At 39.0% G+C, this 18,956-nt stretch overlaps 2 protein-coding genes and 1 long non-coding RNA gene across 22 annotated transcripts in view; all 3 read right to left on the bottom strand.

Moving 5' to 3' along the window:
• LOC117896388 overlaps positions 1-3,229 on the bottom strand; it is a 34,678-nt gene extending 31,449 nt beyond the window's left edge. The window contains exon 1 of the long non-coding RNA XR_004649027.1: positions 3,218-3,229. This is a non-coding gene — a long non-coding RNA (uncharacterized LOC117896388). The remainder of the gene's footprint in view (positions 1-3,217) is intronic.
• Positions 473-5,975, bottom strand: LOC117896387 (tropomyosin-2). Of its 2 annotated transcripts, none has more exons than XM_034804692.1 (4): positions 5,841-5,974; positions 2,312-2,962; positions 2,068-2,245; positions 473-797 (listed from the first exon to the last, which is right to left on the bottom strand). In XM_034804692.1, exons 2-4 carry the CDS (start codon positions 2,903-2,905, stop codon positions 715-717), a joined length of 855 nt encoding a protein of 284 aa, XP_034660583.1. In that variant the 5' UTR covers positions 2,906-2,962; positions 5,841-5,974; the 3' UTR covers positions 473-714. The 2 variants fall into 2 exon arrangements, with proteins under 2 accessions (XP_034660583.1, XP_034660584.1); XM_034804693.1 differs by lacking the exon at positions 473-797 and adding an exon at positions 1,691-1,787 and having other exon boundaries at positions 5,841-5,975.
• A 1,832-nt stretch (positions 5,976-7,807) lies between these two features.
• LOC117896381 (tropomyosin-2) overlaps positions 7,808-18,956 on the bottom strand; it is a 32,771-nt gene continuing 21,622 nt past the window's right edge. For 2 of the 19 annotated variants that reach the window (XM_034804674.1, XM_034804684.1), the window contains 5 exons: positions 17,530-17,600; positions 15,852-15,927; positions 15,608-15,670; positions 13,162-13,231; positions 7,842-7,933 (listed from right to left, as the gene is read on the bottom strand). In XM_034804674.1, the coding sequence (XP_034660565.1) occupies positions 7,857-7,933; positions 13,162-13,231; positions 15,608-15,670; positions 15,852-15,927; positions 17,530-17,600 (357 nt within the window). In that variant the 3' untranslated portion in view covers positions 7,842-7,856. Of the gene's footprint in view, positions 7,934-7,994; positions 8,409-8,781; positions 9,745-10,045; positions 10,842-12,499; positions 12,642-13,161; positions 13,232-14,941; positions 15,005-15,607; positions 15,671-15,851; positions 15,928-16,477; positions 16,549-17,529; positions 17,601-18,956 lie in introns of those variants that run through there. The other 17 variants (XM_034804680.1, XM_034804682.1, XM_034804675.1 and 14 more) reach the window with 16 other exon arrangements.

The following is an 18,956-nucleotide window of genomic DNA, read 5'->3' on the forward strand; positions in this document are numbered from 1 at the left end:
GTTCAATTTCAAGAAAATTAAATCAATTTTTTCTCATTAAAAGCAAACATCAAACATATAATTTTGTTTTTTTTTTTAGCAAATTTTTTATAAATTTTTTTGTATACTTTTTTGTTGGGTATTTTTTTGTTTGTTTGTGTAGTTTAATTATATAAATTCAAATTTTAAGCAAAAATTCATTCTCAACAGCATCTATCTCTCTCTCTCTCGCTTATTGTGTGTCCGCTGTTTGCTTTTTTCTTCTCTTAATATTTTTAAACATTTGTTTTAAAAATAAAAAATAAATATTCGGATGCGCTGGGTGGGAACTAACTTTTACTGTCTGCTGCTCAAAAGTTGATTCTTCTACTGCTGACTCCTTTGATTATTTTATTGTTTTAAAAAATAAAAAATAACTAAATTAATTTGTTTTTTTGTTTCTCTTTGGTTCTGCTACTATCAATGCTGGTGTTGTTGCTTATTTTGCTGATCTTGTTGTGGTTGTTATTTATTTATTAAGAAATATATAGATTTATATAAAGAATTTAATACACAATGGATGTTGTTCTTGGTATCTGATGGTATCTGGTTTGGATGTTGTTTTCAAAATCATTTTGAGATATTCGTTGAATTTTAGTAGAGTTCCTTCTCCTCTTGTTTCTGCTCCGTTGTTGTTATTGGTGTTGGTGTTGATGTTTCTCCTCGTTGTGGTGCCAGGCTCCCGGGTGGGGTTCCTTAGTATCCAGCCAACTCGGCGAATGTGGAGTCCATCTCGTCGGCAAGAGACTTGTACCTGTCCTTGTTGATGCCCAACTCGTCTGTGAATTGCAACAAATAAAAGGTGGAGCGTTAGATCATCAGTTGGTATTCAATGTGGAGCTTGCAACATTAAAATCGAACATTGAACACGGATCAAACCTTCCAATTGGTTGATTTTCTTTTTGTGAGTTTTAGTGGCGCGCTGTTCTGGCAAGCGTTTTTTGAAAGGTTTCTTTGGTTATTTTTGCAGCATTGTGTGGGAAGGGGTCTTGGGAGACAGGGTATGAGGGGGATTCTATAGGGGGTATTCTACGGGGTATCTATGATCTAATATCTATCCAATCATTGCAGACATTGCATGAGAGAATGAGCGAAAACCTAAGCGAAAAATCAATTTGTGCATCGGAGTAGAATGATTTTGGGAATTTTAGAAGTTGATGAGTTACAGATTGACATAGAGAGAGAGAAAGAGACACAGAGATACGAGTGTATAAAGAGAGAGAGAGACAGATTGAGAGTCTCGTTTTGTGTCCGGGTGGAGTAGAGTAGAGGCAAGACAGGACAAGACAAAGTGTTCATGCCACACAAAAACAAGGAAAATCTTTTGCTCATCAGTATAACCATCACGCATACACATCACAGCAACAAATATTTTGTACATATTGATAAATTCACCTGGTGTGTTGAAAGCATAATTAACTACAGCGCTGCAACTGGTATTTGGGTATTGATCTGAACTTATTTTTACAGTGTACTGGATTAAGGTCGTAGGAAGTTGAATAGCGGGAGACTAAACAAATTATGTACAGTGTAATTCTGTGACAGAAAATGTGGGATAAATACACTGATTTCTGTCTGGAGGGGGGAACATAATTGATATAGTAAACTGTAGGGGGGGTGGTAATCTTTTTTGAGGGCATGGGTAAGGGTTCTGTGGGGAGTTCTGTGTTTCGTTTTCTTTTCTTTTTAATATCCAGTAAGTTCGGCAAATGTCTGGTCCAAATCGTCGCAGATTGCTTTGTACTTTTCCTTCTCATTGAAGAGACGGTCTGCAAAAGGCATTTTGTTGTTTTGTTCATTTATATACAAATATATATATATAGAGAGAGAGAGAGAGATATGGGATTTATGGGGTATATATATTACATCAATTAATGTAAGCAGAGTATTAATTAATTATTATTAATAAATATTGAGAAACAGATATTAATCCGTTTGGTGATATATACAATGCGAGCATTAGTTGAAGCCATCGTATCGTACAGCATCTCATTGCGAGATATCTGAATCTGATTGATAAATATCGTGGAATGTGGAGCGGAAACCTACCTTCTAGCCTGTCGACCTCCTTCTGCAGGCGCTTCACTTGCTTCTCAGCGTGCTCAGCGCGCTGTTCGGCCTCCTTCAACTTGATGGCCAGGGTCTTCATCTCGCGCTTGAATTCCTCCACGCGCTGGTTGGCCTTCTCCTCGGACACTTCCAGAGATTTCAGGGAGTTGCCGACAACCTACAAGAGAGCAACAAATTCGTTAGTGGCAGAGAAGTGTCCCAGAGTTTGGGGGCCGAAACACACCTTCAACTCCTCCTCAAGCTCCATGATCTTGGCCTCGCCGGAGCGGACACGATCCTCAGCGACCTCAAGTTCATCTTCAACGAAGGCCAGCTTGCGGGAAACCTCATCGGACTTGGTGTCGGCATCCTCAGCGAGCATGCGGGCCTCCTTCAGCTGGTTGGTCAGCTGGTCCATGCGCTCCTCATCCTGCTGGGAGCGGTTCTCCAACACCTTGCACATACGGTTGTTCTCATCGGCCGACTGTGTGGCCTCCAGCAGCTTCTGTTGAGCGGTGGTCGAGCGTTCCTCAGACTTTTCCAGATCCTCCTCAATCTGTTGCACCTTGCGGTTCTGGGTGGCAACCTCAGACTCGGTGGAGGTCAACAGTTTCTCCTTCTCCTCCAGCTCAGCGTTGGCCTTCTCCAGCTGCTCCTTGGCGGTGACCAAATCGACCTCAACCTGGACGAACTTCTTCTCCAGATCGCGCACTTCCTCATTGAGTTTGTCGGCGCGGGAGTTGGCATCCTTCGCTTGATTCTCGCAGGTATCTGCCTTGTCAATGGCATTATCCTTCTCAAGCTTCATCGCTTGCATCTTCTTCTTGATGGCGTCCATGGTGTTTGTGTTTTTTGTTTGTTATTGGCTTAGAAGGGAAGAAAACTGGAAAAAGCACTGCAAAAAAAGGAATTTCGGTTAGATATATTTGATGGCTGTTTAAAGCTAATAAATGGATTAGTTTTACTTGATATAAAAGGTTTATAGTTAGATATGGCTTCCATTTTTAATTCCCCAGTTTGAGTGCTTAAATGGTAGAGTGCTTTTTTTCCACAAATTTATAATGATATATTTTTAGTAATGTGGTGATTGTGGTGAATTGGTGATTAAAACCATTAAAGAAGAGTCTCCTAATAGTCAGTTGATAAGCACATTCCTTTTTATATTTTTCATCAGTCTTTAGGTTGAATAATACTTTAATTTGCATACCATGAATGAGAACTAAACTGCTCTCAGTTCAGTTTAATCCAGAGATAATATAACAAGAAAGAAGAGTAACGGCCATAGATTTCTTTGTATGGCTTAAGGTTGGCTTTTTGTAAAGGCAACAAATTAGCGATCAAAATTCATAAATTTTCGTTTTGAAAACTTTTGTTCTATCTTAGTTTTTCTTTAATTGAAGAAGTTTTTCACAATAATTATGTTGTGCATACATAGACATAGATACCTATAATATATGAATATGAACATATAAATATGTATACATAATTACTTCTGTGATATTTCACTTGACACCTAGCCCATTTCCCATACCACCCATTCCACACCTGAAATGCAATTGAATATTTGGAATGTTTACTCTAAGCACTCCAGGCGCATTCGAGATCGTTCCCTCTACATACATACATAAGTATGTATATCCATATCAAACTATATATCCACAGACGTTTAATTATACATTCGGTGTATATGTATCTTGGAAATAAATTGAAAATTTAAATGTAAACACATTTTGTTTGTCGGAGAGCATTTATAAGCTCTAACGTAATTTTTTCTCATTTTCCATACGCCCACTCTGAATTCGAATACCCGGACGATGGCTATGGCTTTGCCAGTGGCTATCGCTGTGCTATATATTTATTTGCTGCACGATTCTGAAGGTTTAAAAATAAACTTTATATGCTTTTGCATGTGAAAAATATCCGTGGACTGGATACACAGACACAGACAGACGGAAAAAAACACATCCATGGGCAATGCTTTTTTGGACATTGTGTGCTAAATGTAATTCTAGAGTTTTACCCCTACCCAATATTTCGAAATACACACACAAATAGATATGGTAAATACATATAGAGGGAGAGGGAGATGCCAAGAGATTGCAATTTGAAAAGTTTTCAATTCTTTGGGGTCATCGGATGTGTGGGTGTTAGAGGGGGTTGGGGGTATAGGTGTATTTGTGTTCCTGCTGCCAGAAGTGGGACAAAGTCATTTATGTTGTAGTTGGCTGCTCTCTTGGAGGTCTTTCGATACTTATGACTTGGCTATAGATACATTTGGGGTGAAAGATATTGGGAATATGGGGAAGAAGAGCTCTGAAAATGTAGCAAAGATTTATGGAGAACATTGAAAGGTGCTAAAAGATATATGTGCATACATAATGGAAGAATCTTTTTTGGTAGCTGTAAGGTGTTAAAAGTAGTATTTAAACTATAAAGTACTTGGAGTAGATATGAGATATCATTAATGGTAAATGCTGGCAGAAAAAATCAAAGAAAAGAGTGGATTCTGGTAAAATTGTAAGCCAAGTCTTGGGCTAGTTTCTGATTGGATGATATCTCAACTAAAATATAAGAAAAAATATTTCTAAAAATATTAATTCGTTCGCTTTTAAAGGAATAAATAATCAATTTAAAATCAGTTCATTTTCATCTATGCATAAGTACAGACAAATTTTTGTTGGCCTTCGAGACCAAGAAAAGCCTTCATAAATGGCAAGAAAATATTTGTTCGAATGCCGTGTGGGTGGCAGCTACATTTATCCACTAGTTAAACATATACATATACACCGATATGTATCTGTTAGCTATACATGAATATATTTATGTATCTGCTGTACATCTGTGATTTCTCAATTTCTAATAATTTCCAAAGAAGCTCTCTCCCTCTCTCTCTCTTTAGCCCAAAAACAAACTCAAGGATAAATACAAAAATATTTCGATTGCCTTCGTCGTTTCGTGGCTGTTCGTTCGCTGAGATCACGAAAAAGCTTGGGGAAAATGAGCGAATGAGTGTGGAGAAGAGGAAAAGCTTTTTCGTCTAAGTTTCCACTAAAGTTAAAAATAAATTGCGTCCGTGTGTGTTTGTGACAGGCAGGTGTCTGTCTGCAGTTAATTTTAAAGAATTTTTCTAGCGGAAAATGCTTGCTGTGTGTGAGAAAATTGTGCGTAGTGTGCATATGTATATGTGTCCCACAGTTGAGAGGAGCTTTCCCCCACATGTGTGTGCAAAATACACACACACACACACACACACAAACATCATGGATGTGTGCATTGGTGTGCCGTCAGATTTAGTTACAAAATTCCTTATAAGCGAATTTTTAAAATGTCCGAGAAATTCATCAAAGAATCTGAAGATTTGAAGATTGTATTTTATGGAAAATCCTCAGCGGAATTTAATTTGTTGCGAGTTTACTTTTTATTGACTTTTAATCACTTGGGTTTATGCTGGTTCAGTTTAAATTTGCGTCACTCTGCGAACTATTTTTATAACATTTGTTCTTGTTATATTTAACCATTTATTTTTTTCGTTCGGATATTATTTGACACATATACATATGCACATTGGTTTTCCTTTGGAAAAGCAATTGTAAATTTTCTTTGCTTGAATGCATTTCGATGCAATGCACTTTTCACTGTACTGCAGGTTATTTCTTTTGGTTATTTTTGCATAAAAAATACCAATAAATGATCAGTTATTTTATTTGTATTATATATTATATATTGGTGTTAATATTCTTTTGTGTGGTGCAAAATCCTGGCGTGAGACCAACCTTAGCGTTTCAAACACACTATACGCTGTCGAAACCCCGAGAACACTGATGCTGACCGACTCGCTTAGCCCAGAAAGCGACCCCAAGAATCAACGCAAGGCAACGCGCACACACACACACACATACGGATTTGGGGGGCCCACACCAACGCAGTATTGAATAATTTTCCTCATCTCAAAATTTCCCATTAAAAATCTAAGCGTAAAAGCGCTTTCACAACTAACGGCTGCTCGATCGGGAAAAATTTCCCTTAGAATTTCCCTCCTAAAGCTCTGTGCGCATGTGTGAGTCTGCGCTCGCGCTCTCTCCCATTTCCGCTCTCATTTTTCACTGCCTGCATTCGCTCATCGTGAAAATTATGCGTTTTGGTTTCTTTCTTCTTTTACTCAGAGAATTTTCATAGAATATGTGTTTGTGTTGGTGTATCCGTCAGAATTTACAGTCTAAAAATAGCGCATAAATATTCGATGCCTTGCCAACGGCAAAAGGAAAAAACAAAGAGCCAGTCTAACAAGATGAAAATCTATTTTCACTCAGAAATAAATATTGAGAAATATTTGGAATTTTGATCAAAGCTGCGGGCAGTCGTTTCAGAAGTCTTTTAACTGCAGACAGCGACACAATACCCGCCAATCGGATTGTTGGAATATTGGATAGGATATATATTTGCATATGTAGAGCAATTCATTCATTCATTCTAATGAAAATTTACTTATATTCATATATTCAAGTGGTTCGCCAAAACTTTTCTAGTACATTCCCCAAAAAATTGCAAGAGCCTCTGGATACCCGTTCAGATCTAGTGTTCCTATGTCACAACGTGATCAGATGTCTAATTGGTCGAATTATCTGGAAAAATGTCTCTTAAGACTGATCGTTAGCTACAAGCTATAGTACATTCGTTCCCATTATATTTTGGGATTTAATCCCAGGGTTATTTTCATGAAATTTCGTCAGAAATCAGTTCAGAAATGTATTCGATCCGATGTCTTTTTATTAATATTGGCCAACTTTTAAGGAATGTCCCAGACTGTAATTTCCAAGTATTCTTCAGTTTAGAGTAACTTTCCAAGACGAATCGACTAGGAATGCCTATTCAAATCTGACCAAAGAAGTTTAATCTCCGTAATATTTTCGGGTGGTACGAAAACAAATACTGTTAATTTTCGTACTTTCGAGCTCTGCTATGAGCCATAGAAATTTCATCCAGAAAAATCAACCCATTAAATATAAACACTTCTTATTATTTTTATATGCAAAAAATTGTTTCTCTTTATTGATCAGAAAAATATTGAGAAATAAACCAGAGTATACATTCATACTCTTACTCGTACATTGTTTTATTTGATTTGCTTGTTTTATAGAATTATAAAAGCTATGTCAAATTTGTAAATTTTATTTATATATTTCTCCCTTTATATTAATTATTTTTGGTATTCATTTTCCATACAAAGGCCGTAAACATTTTCTTAGATACATTTTGCGTTCTGCTAGAAAAAACTCAAGCAATGAGGGAAATGAACAGAAAAATTGACATTTTGCTTAGGACATGAAGCGCTATGGAGCTTTATATATTATAGATAATGTTTGTGGGCGTACGATATAGACTGGTGGGTTGAGGGGTTCATTACAAAACTTCGTTAAAACTATCAAGCCGGAAAATCAATTAAAGAGAGACAAGGCAGTGTTTTCTTCACACAACTCTTACTGAATGCTTCGTTATATTTATAATTTGTTTATAAAATGTAATTGCTAAAAAAATTTACTTTATTGTAACACTTTCGGTCTTAGTTCATAGAGTAGGATGTTATATCTATGTATTGTATGTAAATTTGTTCTGGAATGCTTAGTTGAAGAAGTGTCTTGAGTGTAATGCTAAAAATAATTTGTATATCGGACGTCGAAATGCTTTCAGACTCCATTTTTTGTTGTTTTGTTTTGTTGTTTGTAGATCGCAGGCTGCATTTGCTGTTGTTCTTGTTGTGGTTGCTTTTTGTATCATCATTTCCTTTCAGTTTAGTAGCTGTGAAGATCGGCATACTCCAGTTCCTGGGCAATAGTTTTGTACTGTTCCTTACCTTTGCTAACCTCATCTGTGATTGATTGATAGCAGCGGAAGAAGAATCAAATGAAATGAATGCCAAATGGTTAATATATATTTTTATAGTTGATTGCATTTATTGCTTAGTTTGGATACAAATAATAAATAAAATTGTTTGAGTTAAACAGATACACAATAGTTTTTAATGATTCCTCATCGTCATCTGCAGGCAAAATCAATCTACACAAAAGTATACACACACGCGGAAATCAAAAGTACAGCTACTACCGATAACAAGGCTACGGAATACAACAGTGCGCCTATAACTATACTACAGTAATAGAAACAATCGATAGGTGTGTGGTGGTGATGGTCTTGTTGGCAAAGTGTTGAAAGATTTCGCGCTGAGCTGGAGGAGGTCGTAGTCCGTGGTCGGTACGCTTATTCCTTGAGAATGAGCTCGACGAAGGCGGTGTCGAGATCGTCTCCAATATCCTTGTAGCGCTCCTTCTCCAGGACAAGGTCGTCTGTTTGTTGAAGTGATTGATAAATCATAAAGAAACGCAAGAATAAAAAACACAAGTTAATAAAAATATACAAAACAAATACAAATTACACTCAAAGTGGGGCACAAAGACCTGACAAAAACTAACACCTGGTATGGGGGTTGAGGGAGAGACTAAGTCTGCACAAATGAAACCATAATTACCTCGCTTTTTGGGTCAACATAAAAGTAAAAAATGCAGCAGCGCTGGAACTGCTTGTCAGCAGCATTGTTGTACACGCGTCGGCAAGGCAGTGCGCGTGTTGGCTAGCTGTTAATTTCGGAAATCAAAATGGTAAACGGTAAACGGTAAACGGCAAACAAATAAAATAAAGCAGTGGCTAAAAGGCAGCTTCTGGTTTTTGCAATGCTTCGATTAAATGAAATTTTTAATTATAAATCGGACTTTCAATTAAAAATGTCTCAAAAACGTGCTCAAAATTAAGTGTATAAAAGCAGGGCAGCATTTTGTAGCAGGTTGTTGTGTCTTTGAGTTGTACGCAGCAGATTCTCTTGAGGACTAGCATCGGGGCAATGGTCGGCTTAGGCTGGTGGCGCTTCGGCGGGAGCAGCCTCGGCGGGAGCAGCCTCGGCCGGTGCAGCCTCAGCAGCGGGAGCAGCCTCCGCTGCAGGAGCACCCTCAGCAGCAGGAGCAGCCTCAGCAGCAGGCGCACCCTCAGCAGGAGGAGCAGCTCCCTCAGCCGCAGGAGCAGCTCCCTCAGCGGGTGGGGCCGCTCCCTCGGCAGGTGGTGCCGCTCCTTCGGCTGGTGGTGCTGCGCCCTCAGCCGGTGCGGCAGGTGCTCCTCCCTCGGCCGGTGGGGCGGCAGCAGCAGCCTCTCCCTCGGCAGCTGGAACGGGCTCTGGCTCCGATCCCGGTGGTGGCCCCTCGTAGTTCTTGACATACGGCACCTCGGCACCCTCTGGGGGCAAGTCGATCGAGTACTCGAATGGTGGTGGTGGTGGTGGAGGAGGAGTGGGCTCCTTGGGCGGTGGTGTCGGCAACTTGACCGGCACAGCCGCCTCCGCAGCAGCTTCGACAAGGGCCGGATCCAAGGTGGCAGGATCAACACCCGCAGCCAATGCTGCGGCCAGAGCATCGGCGGCTTCCTGCTTGGCCGCTGCGACGGCCGCCGCTTCGGCCTCGGCCTTGGCCTTTGCTTCCGCAATGCGAGCCAGATCCTCCTCGGTGAGCTCGGGCGTGGGCGGCTTGGGGTTACGCGGGTTCCAGAAGGGCTCCAGGCCCACAATCACATCCACGAACGCTTCATCGAGGCTGTCGTTGATCAGACAGTAGCGTTCCTTCTCAACGATCGTATCATCTGTCGATATCGATGGTCGTCGACACGCGGCATGCGATGTGGATTTTGTTTGGTGAAAAAAGCAAGACAAGCGATGGAGTGGTGCAAGATCGATAGCGAAAGAGAGAGAGAGAGAAAGCGTGTTGGAAAAATAAAGCATGTGAGAAGGAGGCAATAGAAACGAGAAAACTAAAAATTAAACTTCAATCGAGTTGAATAATCAATGGGGGAGTGGGAGTGGGTGTGGGAGTTGGAGAGGAGGCGCACAGGAGGCGGGCGGTTTATGTTAGTGAGATTCGGAAAGGAAAAACACATTGGCCAGTTCATTAACGGCGACGAGATCCTTCTAGGGAGATCCTTGATCTATTTCATCACTTTAGACAACAAACAACATTTCAGGGTTTGCTTTAGGCAGGTGCTGCCTCAGCGGCAGGTGCAGCTTCGGCGGGTGCCGCTTCGGCAGCGGGTGGTGGCGGTGCGTCGCCTGCAGGTGGTGCAGCTGCGGCGTCTCCTTCGGCTGGTGCTGCAGCGGGAGCAGCTGCCTCGCCTTCCGCTGGTGCTGCCGCGGGAGCAGCTGCCTCTCCTTCCGCTGGAGCTGCAGCGGCAGCAGCTTCGCCTTCAACGGGTGGCAGCAGCAGCAGCTTCCCCCTCTGGGACAGCCGCCACTGCGGGCAGCATATCGCCTGGCTCGGCATTCTTCACGTACGGCACCTCAGCACCCTCTGGGGGCAAATCGATCGAGTACTCGAATGGTGGTGGCGGTGGTGGAGGAGGAGTGGGCTCCTTGGGTGGTGGTGTAGGCAACTTGACCGGCACAGCCGCCTCCGCAGCAGCCTCGATAAGGGCCGGATCCAAGGTGGCCGGATCCACACCCGCAGCTAGTGCAGCGGCCAGAGCATCAGCGGCTTCCTGTTTGGCCGCTGCCAAAGCTGCCGCTTCGGCCTCGGCCTTGGCCTTTTCTTCCGCAATGCGTGCCATATCCTCCTCGGTGAGCTCGGGCGTTGGTGGCTTGGGGTAGCGATCGTTGTAGAAGGGCGGCATGCCCATCAGCTCAACGAAGGTCCAGTCCAGGCTGTCGCCAATGAGGGCATAATGCTCTTTCTCGACGATCGTCTCGTCTGGCATTGGGTTGAGTGGTTTGGGGTGTGGTTTAGTGGTTCATTGGTTAGTGGTTGCCGCATGGCGGCGGGCGGCAGCATCAGCGAAAGTAGAAATTCGGATTAGAGCAGAGTCAGAGTGAGAGTCAGAGATCGCGTGCGATAGAACCTTCAGAGGCCGATTGCGGGGTCAAGGCACATACAGAGGATCGACAGAGGAGGACACTGAACGTTGGACGATGGCACGACGCGTCGTGGGATTAGTTCTGGATTATGCATATATTTTCTTGAAAAATACTTTATTTGTGCAATTTTGCAGCAGCATGGATTGTATATGTAGTATATATGTATATGTATGTATATCGTATGTGTATGCATAGGTATATTTGTATATTAAAATATAAATAATTAATTTATGTAAATCGTAAGTAAATCGAATTTAAATTGTTTTCTCTTTTTATTTTAATTGCCATCTTTGTGGGCCCCCATCTGCTCCCAGTTTGTATTTTGTTTCGGGATATATATTCAGAAGAATCGGTAGAATGTCGGAATTGGTTTTTTTTGTTTTGTTTTATTTTTCAAATAAAAGAAAGGCGCTACCGGAAAATCGGCAAACGCAATTGCAATTGGAATGGATGTGCGCTGTGTGTTGTTGTCGCTCCTCAAGTTTTGTTAAATTTCTCGAAATAATTGTAATTATAGTAAAGTGTGTGTGTGTGTGTGGGTGGTTGTGGTGTGGTGTGGTGTGTTTGTGTGGTAGGCGTGGCGGCAAAACTTAAAAGTAGGCAAATATTACACAACGTTTTGCAAACATTACAATTTGTTTAAATAATGTATAAACAATGTATAAACATTAGCATATATATTAATACAGTTAAGCGCTGGCGACACAAAATACAAAGTTTCTTTCTTTACTTTTCTCTTTTCTCTTTTTTTTAGCATATAGAATGTACTTCACTTTCTTTAAATATAAATAACAGCGTTTTGTTTGTCTCTCTATTTAAAATAAAATACACATAAACTAAGAAGAAGGCGGCAATGCATTTTGTTTGTCCAAGTTGTCATTTATAATCATCGTAATACACAAACAAAAACAATGTTAAAAAAGGGGTAGCAAAAGCAAGTTTAAAATAATTGGGAGAAAAAACATCTACTCTACGTTTAAATCGTTTGTCGAAAGTTACTAAAAAGACAACCCAAAAAAGGAGATTTAAATATTGCAACAGTGTTGTAAAGGCATCTTGGATCAATTTTGATTGGAATGTGCACAACGTTAGTGCACACTGGAAATCGCTAGCTGCCAGTCACAGCTCCATTTTGGAATTGAAAATAATTGGAATGCGCTTGCTACTACGGGGTAGAGTGTCTTGTTTTTTGCTTCTTTCGTAACTGCTTTTCTTTGAGTTTATGTTAAATATTTAACGCTATTTTTTATATTTTTCTTTCGTTTTTTTTGTTTTGTTTTGCTTAGCGTTTTTGTCCAGAGTTCTTCGGAAAGATGGCGTCAACTCTGCAATTGGAAGACACTTGGCGTCCCGGGTGTCTGTCTGGCTCAGTGTATGCATTGGGGTGGTGGTGTAAATGTGTTTTGTTTGTTTCTTTTTCTAGTATTTAAATATGGAAAGCGCCAGTTTGGTGTGTGGGTTGGTGTTGTTGTTGTTGAGGGGTGGCGGTGTGTATATAGTTTTGACGTCAAAGCAGGCAGTTTAGTTAATTTACACAAGCAAATTAGATGAATTTACATGTTCTGTATGTCATGTAAAGTGTTCTCCATTTCCTCCTGCAGCAGTTTGTTCTTTCCGCGCTCATTCAGCAAGTCATCTGAGGGCGCGCACATTTTTTGTTTGTTTGTTGGGGATTTGACGGTACATGCAGGCGGATTTACAACAAAATTTGTTTGCGTTTTTTTAGCGAGCGAGCGAGCGAGGGTACAAGCAGCGCAAGTTGTATTGTTTTTGTTAAGCACAACATTAACAACAAATAATATATGAAAAGTAAAAACAAAAATACAAATAAATTAAGTAATGTTTTTTTTTTGGATAAACAGCAGAAAAAATAAAAATAATATTTCAAGGGATTGTACATAAAAAGAGACACTCAAAATTTCACCATAGATCACAATTGGTACTGGATATTGGAATAAGGAAATTAATTTTGATCCTACTTATAAGTAATAAAAAAGAACTATTTGAATAAATTTCAGTTAACTAATATAATCATTGTGATTTAATTTGAAATACTGCTACACAAATTTTGGAAATATTCAACTATGTACATTTCCATGGCTAAGTTCTCTCTTAGAGCCTCAGTAATATATGGATAAATTCTTTGACGGACATACCTTCGAGCCTGTCGACTTCCTTCTGCAATTTCTGAACGGAACGTTCAGCGAACTCAGCGCGAGCCTCAGCCTTTAATTTTTGGGAAGGAGGGAAAAGAGTGTTAAATGTTTATATTAGTAAAAAGTTGAATATTCAGTGGGGGAGTAAAAAGCAACAAAAAGTGGCTGGCAGGCATGGGTTAGAGGGCAACGCAAATTTCCCTTTAATCCATACCTGGCAGACGATTCAAATTCTGTGTGCTGGGGAAATTTCCCCCGAGCAAACAGAATTTACAAGTTAAAAGCCAAGAAGCTTCCCAAATATGCTACCAAAACCAGCAGAAAAATAACGTATTAAAAAAGAAATGTAGATGTCAGAATGAACATTAGACAAGATATAATAATGATTTTGTGAATTAAGTTAAACAATAAAATTAAATAAAAGTTAAACAAACATTAAATTAAACTTCATTCGATTAACACATAGAAAAATCTCTCATTTTTCTTCGACTAAAATGCTTACAAAACTTAGTCTTACGCTTTTGTACGAGTACTATTTAGGGGTTTTTAGACAACACCTAAATCAGACAAATTAAATATCATTAAGGGAATATTGGAGTGGAATGTTGGTTCAACAATTGATTACTGGTAGAGGAGGCTACGCAGTCACTGCATGAAAAAAAAATTGAAACTGAAAATGCTGTTAAGATTATTGATTTGTCTAGAATATCTACGCTCATCGATTGACTCATCACTTCTTTAAGCGCGACTTACAGTTTCTACACTTAATTTGAACTGTATGAGCTCCTGTTCGTAATATTTCTGATTGACGCGTGCCTAGACATCGGGAGAAATACAACAAATTATGGTTTATAGTTTATAAAAAATAGATCCATTTCATTTCACGTACATTTTTGGGAATTTCTGTGTGTGTTTTATAGAGGTGTGTGTTGGTGTTTTTGTGTGTATTTTGGGGGGAATACTATATAAAATATCTACCGAAACTAGATATTTTTTGGTTTGAATTAATTTTGATTTTTATTTAATTTGAGGCTACGCTAATCAGGCAGTAGAAGTAGGAATAGTGTTGGACAAAAACGTTCTCATTGGTGGAATTACAGTGTTGGCTACCAGCCAAGCAGTAGCAGGAAAAACAGTGTTGCAAGACCATGATGACTACTAACCAAGCAGTGGAGTGGTGTTGTAAACCTTCTACTTGTATTGCATAACCACGACTAGTGTTGTAAAACATTGACTATTAATCGTATTGTAAGTGGTTCGGCTCTATTCATCATCAGTCATTTACTACCACTACAACAAGCAGTAGAAAGCTGAATTATAAGTGCTGGAAAAACATTTTCCTTTGTTGCACAAAAAGTTGTTTTCAATTTTGAACAAATGTACACACACACGTCTGACGAGAGGGATGACACGACATAGAAATACTTGCCCATGGATGTACGCTACATGTATCGCATATACAACGATATTGATCTATTATTTTTATAATTTTTCAACACTTATATTGCCATTTGTTGTATTTTCCCAAAGTGCTTTTTTGGTTTTTATTTTTGGTTTATAAAAAAGAAAATATTAAATGTCGAATTGACGAATATGTACAATAAATTTAAAATTGAGAATAACGATTTGTGCAATTCAATATTTTTTTTTTTTTGGTTTGTTTGTTTTCTTTCAGTTAAAAGCTTAGTCTTACTAAAGCTAGTCAAGAGTTAGTCTTAGTTTAGAAGCGTTTTTACCAACACCAGGGATATAATTGATATATTTCGACTCTGCATAATACCTCTTTCAGAGAATGATCCAAGACCTTGATTTGCGTTTCAAAGGTCTCCTCTTTTTGTGTGGCCTGGTGTTCAGTGTTGAAAGCGTTTTGTTTATTTATTAAAAAGCATTTTTTGTTGAACAAAAATTAATAAACAATATTCATGCAAGAACAAATCAGTGGTCAGTGTTGGTAAACATCCAGCAGGTGCGCAAATTAGAATTGTTTTTTGGCATTTTTTGTTTTGTTTTTTTAGCAGCAACATTTAACAAAAAACATAATATGAAAATAAGAAATAAAAGAAAATGTAAATTAGTAATCAATAAAATAAATATAACTGATTGATCTGTAAACAAATATGTATAAATATCATGTCGGTAGACATTTTATAAGAATTATTAGTACAACAACGAAATGAAAGACTGGAAACTCTGCGTAGTACAAGAGTTCCTGTTGAAGGTCTTTCTTTTTTTGGGAGGGGATTGACTGTCTGGTGCGCCCCTCCCGATAAACTTTGTATAGTATAAGTCAAACAATAACGAGAAACAACAACAAAAGAGATGTTTATATATATAATCGCTGGTTTGGGACACTCGTTTTGAGCGCCTCGGATCTGGGAAATCCTCTTTGCTTTTTGGCCACTTTTTGATGCGAAGGCTTTCTTCCTTTTTCTTGTTTGATATCTACCTCCTTTAGACGAGTGTTCAGGGTCTTGATTTGGTTCTTGTATTCTTCCTCACGTTGGTTGGCCTATTTGTTTTTCGTATCGTTTTCGTTGTTGTTGTTGTACATTACGGGGAAAGTGTTTTTGAGTAATTCGGGTTTGTGGGGAAAATTCAATATAAATATTTAAGAAACATTGGTTTAAATGATTTTCATCACAAGTTTTCAAATGAGTGATTAATTTGGTGACAAAAAGACAGATACTGACCTTCTCCTCAGACACTTCCAGGGACTTCAGGTTGTTGCCAACCACGCGCAGCTCCTCCTCAAGCTCCACAATTTTGCTGTTAAACGTTAGAGAAATGTTCATTAAATATTTGACAAAATGGTCAAGTGGGGGAAAAAAAGAGAAGAACAACTCATGCAATTGTTAAATATAAAGGTTTTCATTTTGTGCGGAATTTATGCCAGTGGAAAAGAGAGGTTGACTTGAGCAACACTTCACTTTCGAAATAAAATCTTGTGACTGTCCGACTGGAGGCGAAGCTGCCACCGACCACAGTTGGATGGCCAAGAGATTCCACAAGAAAAATAAAGCGTCAAATCATGTTGCCAAGGTCTGGCAAATATTTTTGTAATCATAACAATTGTTTTTGGACCGGACCGACAGCATCCCCAGACGATTTCACTTTTTTGGCATTTCTGTTTTGTTTTTGGTTATTTTTAAACTATGGAAATTAAAAATAAATATTTGTCCATCGCTGGCATAGATTCCGCAAACAAATAAAACCAAAGTAAAGTGTGTATTATATTTAACGAAATGCAGTTAGTACACAAAAAAAAAGACATCAAAGATAGAGAGGCGCAGTGGCTGTGTGGGGGCATTGGACAAACCTTTCGCTGAGCTCAACTTTTTCCTCGGAACGCTCCAGATCCTGTTCCATGAGTACAAGTTTTCTGGCAACCTTCAGACGTGGGCGTAGGTGTAGCAGCAGGGCAGCGCAAGGGCGTGGCAAGGTGTTAGCACGGGCATTGTATTAATGTACACACACAACAACGGCAACAAGGTGTTTATGTGTTTGTTTTTTGGCATGGGTTAGGGAATGGCAATAGAAAAAATGTTTTCATAGATTAGTCAAGTGTCTGGCTTGGACGTTGGGAATGTTGGTAACAAAAATGTGAATACTGTGCAGGATCATTCATGATTCATGATACAAAGAGCAAAGAGGTGCAAATTTTCATCCATTTCCTCTTTCTTTCACTGTGCTTTGGATTTACAGTTAGGTGGATGAGGTGACGCGTTCTCAGAGAGCGAGCGTGGTAGCGTGAGAGCGCATAAAACCGTGTGACGTTTGCATGAGGTGGCACTCTCACAACGCACACTGCAGTCACGAAAGGTAGAGGGAGATGCAAAACATCACAGAAGAGAGCGATGGTTCTGCGCTCACCGGTAAGCTCATCATAGCACTGCTTACATATTAAGCACTGCTTAAATGAGGCCTCTACTGCATTTGTGCACTCGTTTCAGTGAGCGGTTTTCAGGGCACTTTGAAAATTTCCCTTTCGAAAGAGAAATGGGAAATTTGAACCTCTTTGCCTTGCTTTGCGTTTTGTTTTCTGTGCTTTGTTTTGTTCTAAGCTACAAAACATGCTTTTAATATACACAAAATTAGATGCCAGAGTATAGAATATTCACATTTTTCAACCAAACACTATATAAACATTTATGCAAAAAGCTAGCTAGCTAAAAGAAAATAAAAACAATAACAAAATCAAACTTTAAACTGAAAAATGTAAAAAGGGATATATTTATATATGCAATAAACGGCTTTGAGGTTAGGTTTTGCGACAATTTCAACATTGTTTTTTCATTAATATTAGAAACAGGAAACATTTTTGTAACATATTTAACGTTTATTTGGTATAAATGTAAACTTAAAACGTACTTTTCACCCTGTTCGGCACGTTCTTCGGCGCGCTCCAAATCAGCTTCAACCATCGCCAATTTACGGGCAACCTTTTCTCATAGACAATTCATTTACAATTCGTTTCGATTGATTGATTGTGTGTTGATTTCGATATAATACAAGATATTTTGTATGGCATATACAGGATACACAGGAGAACATATATAGAAAATGTATTAAATTTCATGTTTTCGGTTTTGGTGTTTTTACAAGTACGAGTATATCTTTTAGTTGAGAACAACATAAAGCATTGAGATGATTTTTGGTTAGATTTGTTTGTTCCTTGAATGTAATGTATGGTTTCGGTGTATGGCCTTAAGTCTAATTTAGTAAACAACAAAACAAATTTTTTAATTTTATTGTTATTATTTTGTTGTGTTTGTGGATGGATTTCCTATAAAACTTGTGCTTTCCGCGTGTGTGTGTCTTTTAAATCATACGATCCAATAGTGCACCATAATCATATCTTCCTAAATATTTGATTGCAAAAAAAGAGAATATTGAGAGGTTGGTTGGATTGTATTAATACCTTTTCGACGTTGTTGTACATTTCATTGGAAGGTTCTTTCTGACTTAAAATTCATTTTTCCTTTCCCTATAGCAACTTCCCAATGTAATCTTTTTCCTAATGAAATTAACGCCCTAATATTGTATGATCTCCCCTTTCAAAAAATCTCAGAATTCTCTTGGGAACTCCTTGGGAATAGTTCTTTGACAGATAAATTCATTTGATTAGAACTGTCAACTTTGCCAAGGGAAATTAGAACTTGGAATTTAGAATTGATCAAAACCTCTGTTATCATCTACAATCCCAAAACCTATCAACCACTCAATGGGACATGAAACATCACCACCTACTTCCCATAATCATAAATATGAAAACTCATTTAATTAAAGGAAATTATAACCAACTAAAGCTAAACATTACATCCACTTTATCTTGCCAAAAGATGCTTCATTAGAGAAAGGCGGAAATCAGTTAACCAATTTTGGCGCTATTTGTTTATGGAATTACCAAATGCTGACTACAAAATTAGCCAATTTCCTGCATTGACGTATGCAAATAGTTTCCAGGGGGGAAGTGAGAGCGTTCCACCAAATGAATCAGAAAACGTGAATGCAAGGTAACTGAAAGTGTCGTCAGATCTTTAAACGGAAAAAGATATGATGTGGAGAGGGCGATCATTGGTTGGATTCATTCCACGCACATATCTTCCCGCTGATTCACTGTTTTGAGTACTACCCGCCACAGGCGGCGCGACTCTCTCTCCCTCAGAGCGAGGGTCAAGTGGGGACCAAAGCATTGCGTTTGGGATTCATCATCGATCGTTTTGGCAACATTTACAGAGGGATTTTAGCTGCTTATGTCATGGGGCCCACACTTTATGCTGCAGTCGAGCACATTG

Source organism: Drosophila subobscura, chromosome O, assembly GCF_008121235.1.
Source record: "Drosophila subobscura isolate 14011-0131.10 chromosome O, UCBerk_Dsub_1.0, whole genome shotgun sequence".
Lineage (NCBI taxonomy): Eukaryota > Metazoa > Arthropoda > Insecta > Diptera > Drosophilidae > Drosophila > Drosophila subobscura.

What these genes read in the sequence shown, in the direction of transcription:
- LOC117896387 (XM_034804692.1), bottom strand. Translation starts at nt 2,905, where the DNA reads ATGGACGCCATCAAGAAGAAGATGCAAGCGATGAAGCTTGAGAAGGAT. An exon ending in AGCTTGAGGAGGAGTTGAAG is followed by an intron (nt 2,246 to 2,311) that starts GTGTGTTTCGGC and finishes GCTCTCTTGTAG; the next exon opens with GTTGTCGGCAACTCCCTGAA. An exon ending in GGAGGTCGACAGGCTAGAAG is followed by an intron (nt 798 to 2,067) that starts GTAGGTTTCCGC and finishes TGCAATTCACAG; the next exon opens with ACGAGTTGGGCATCAACAAG.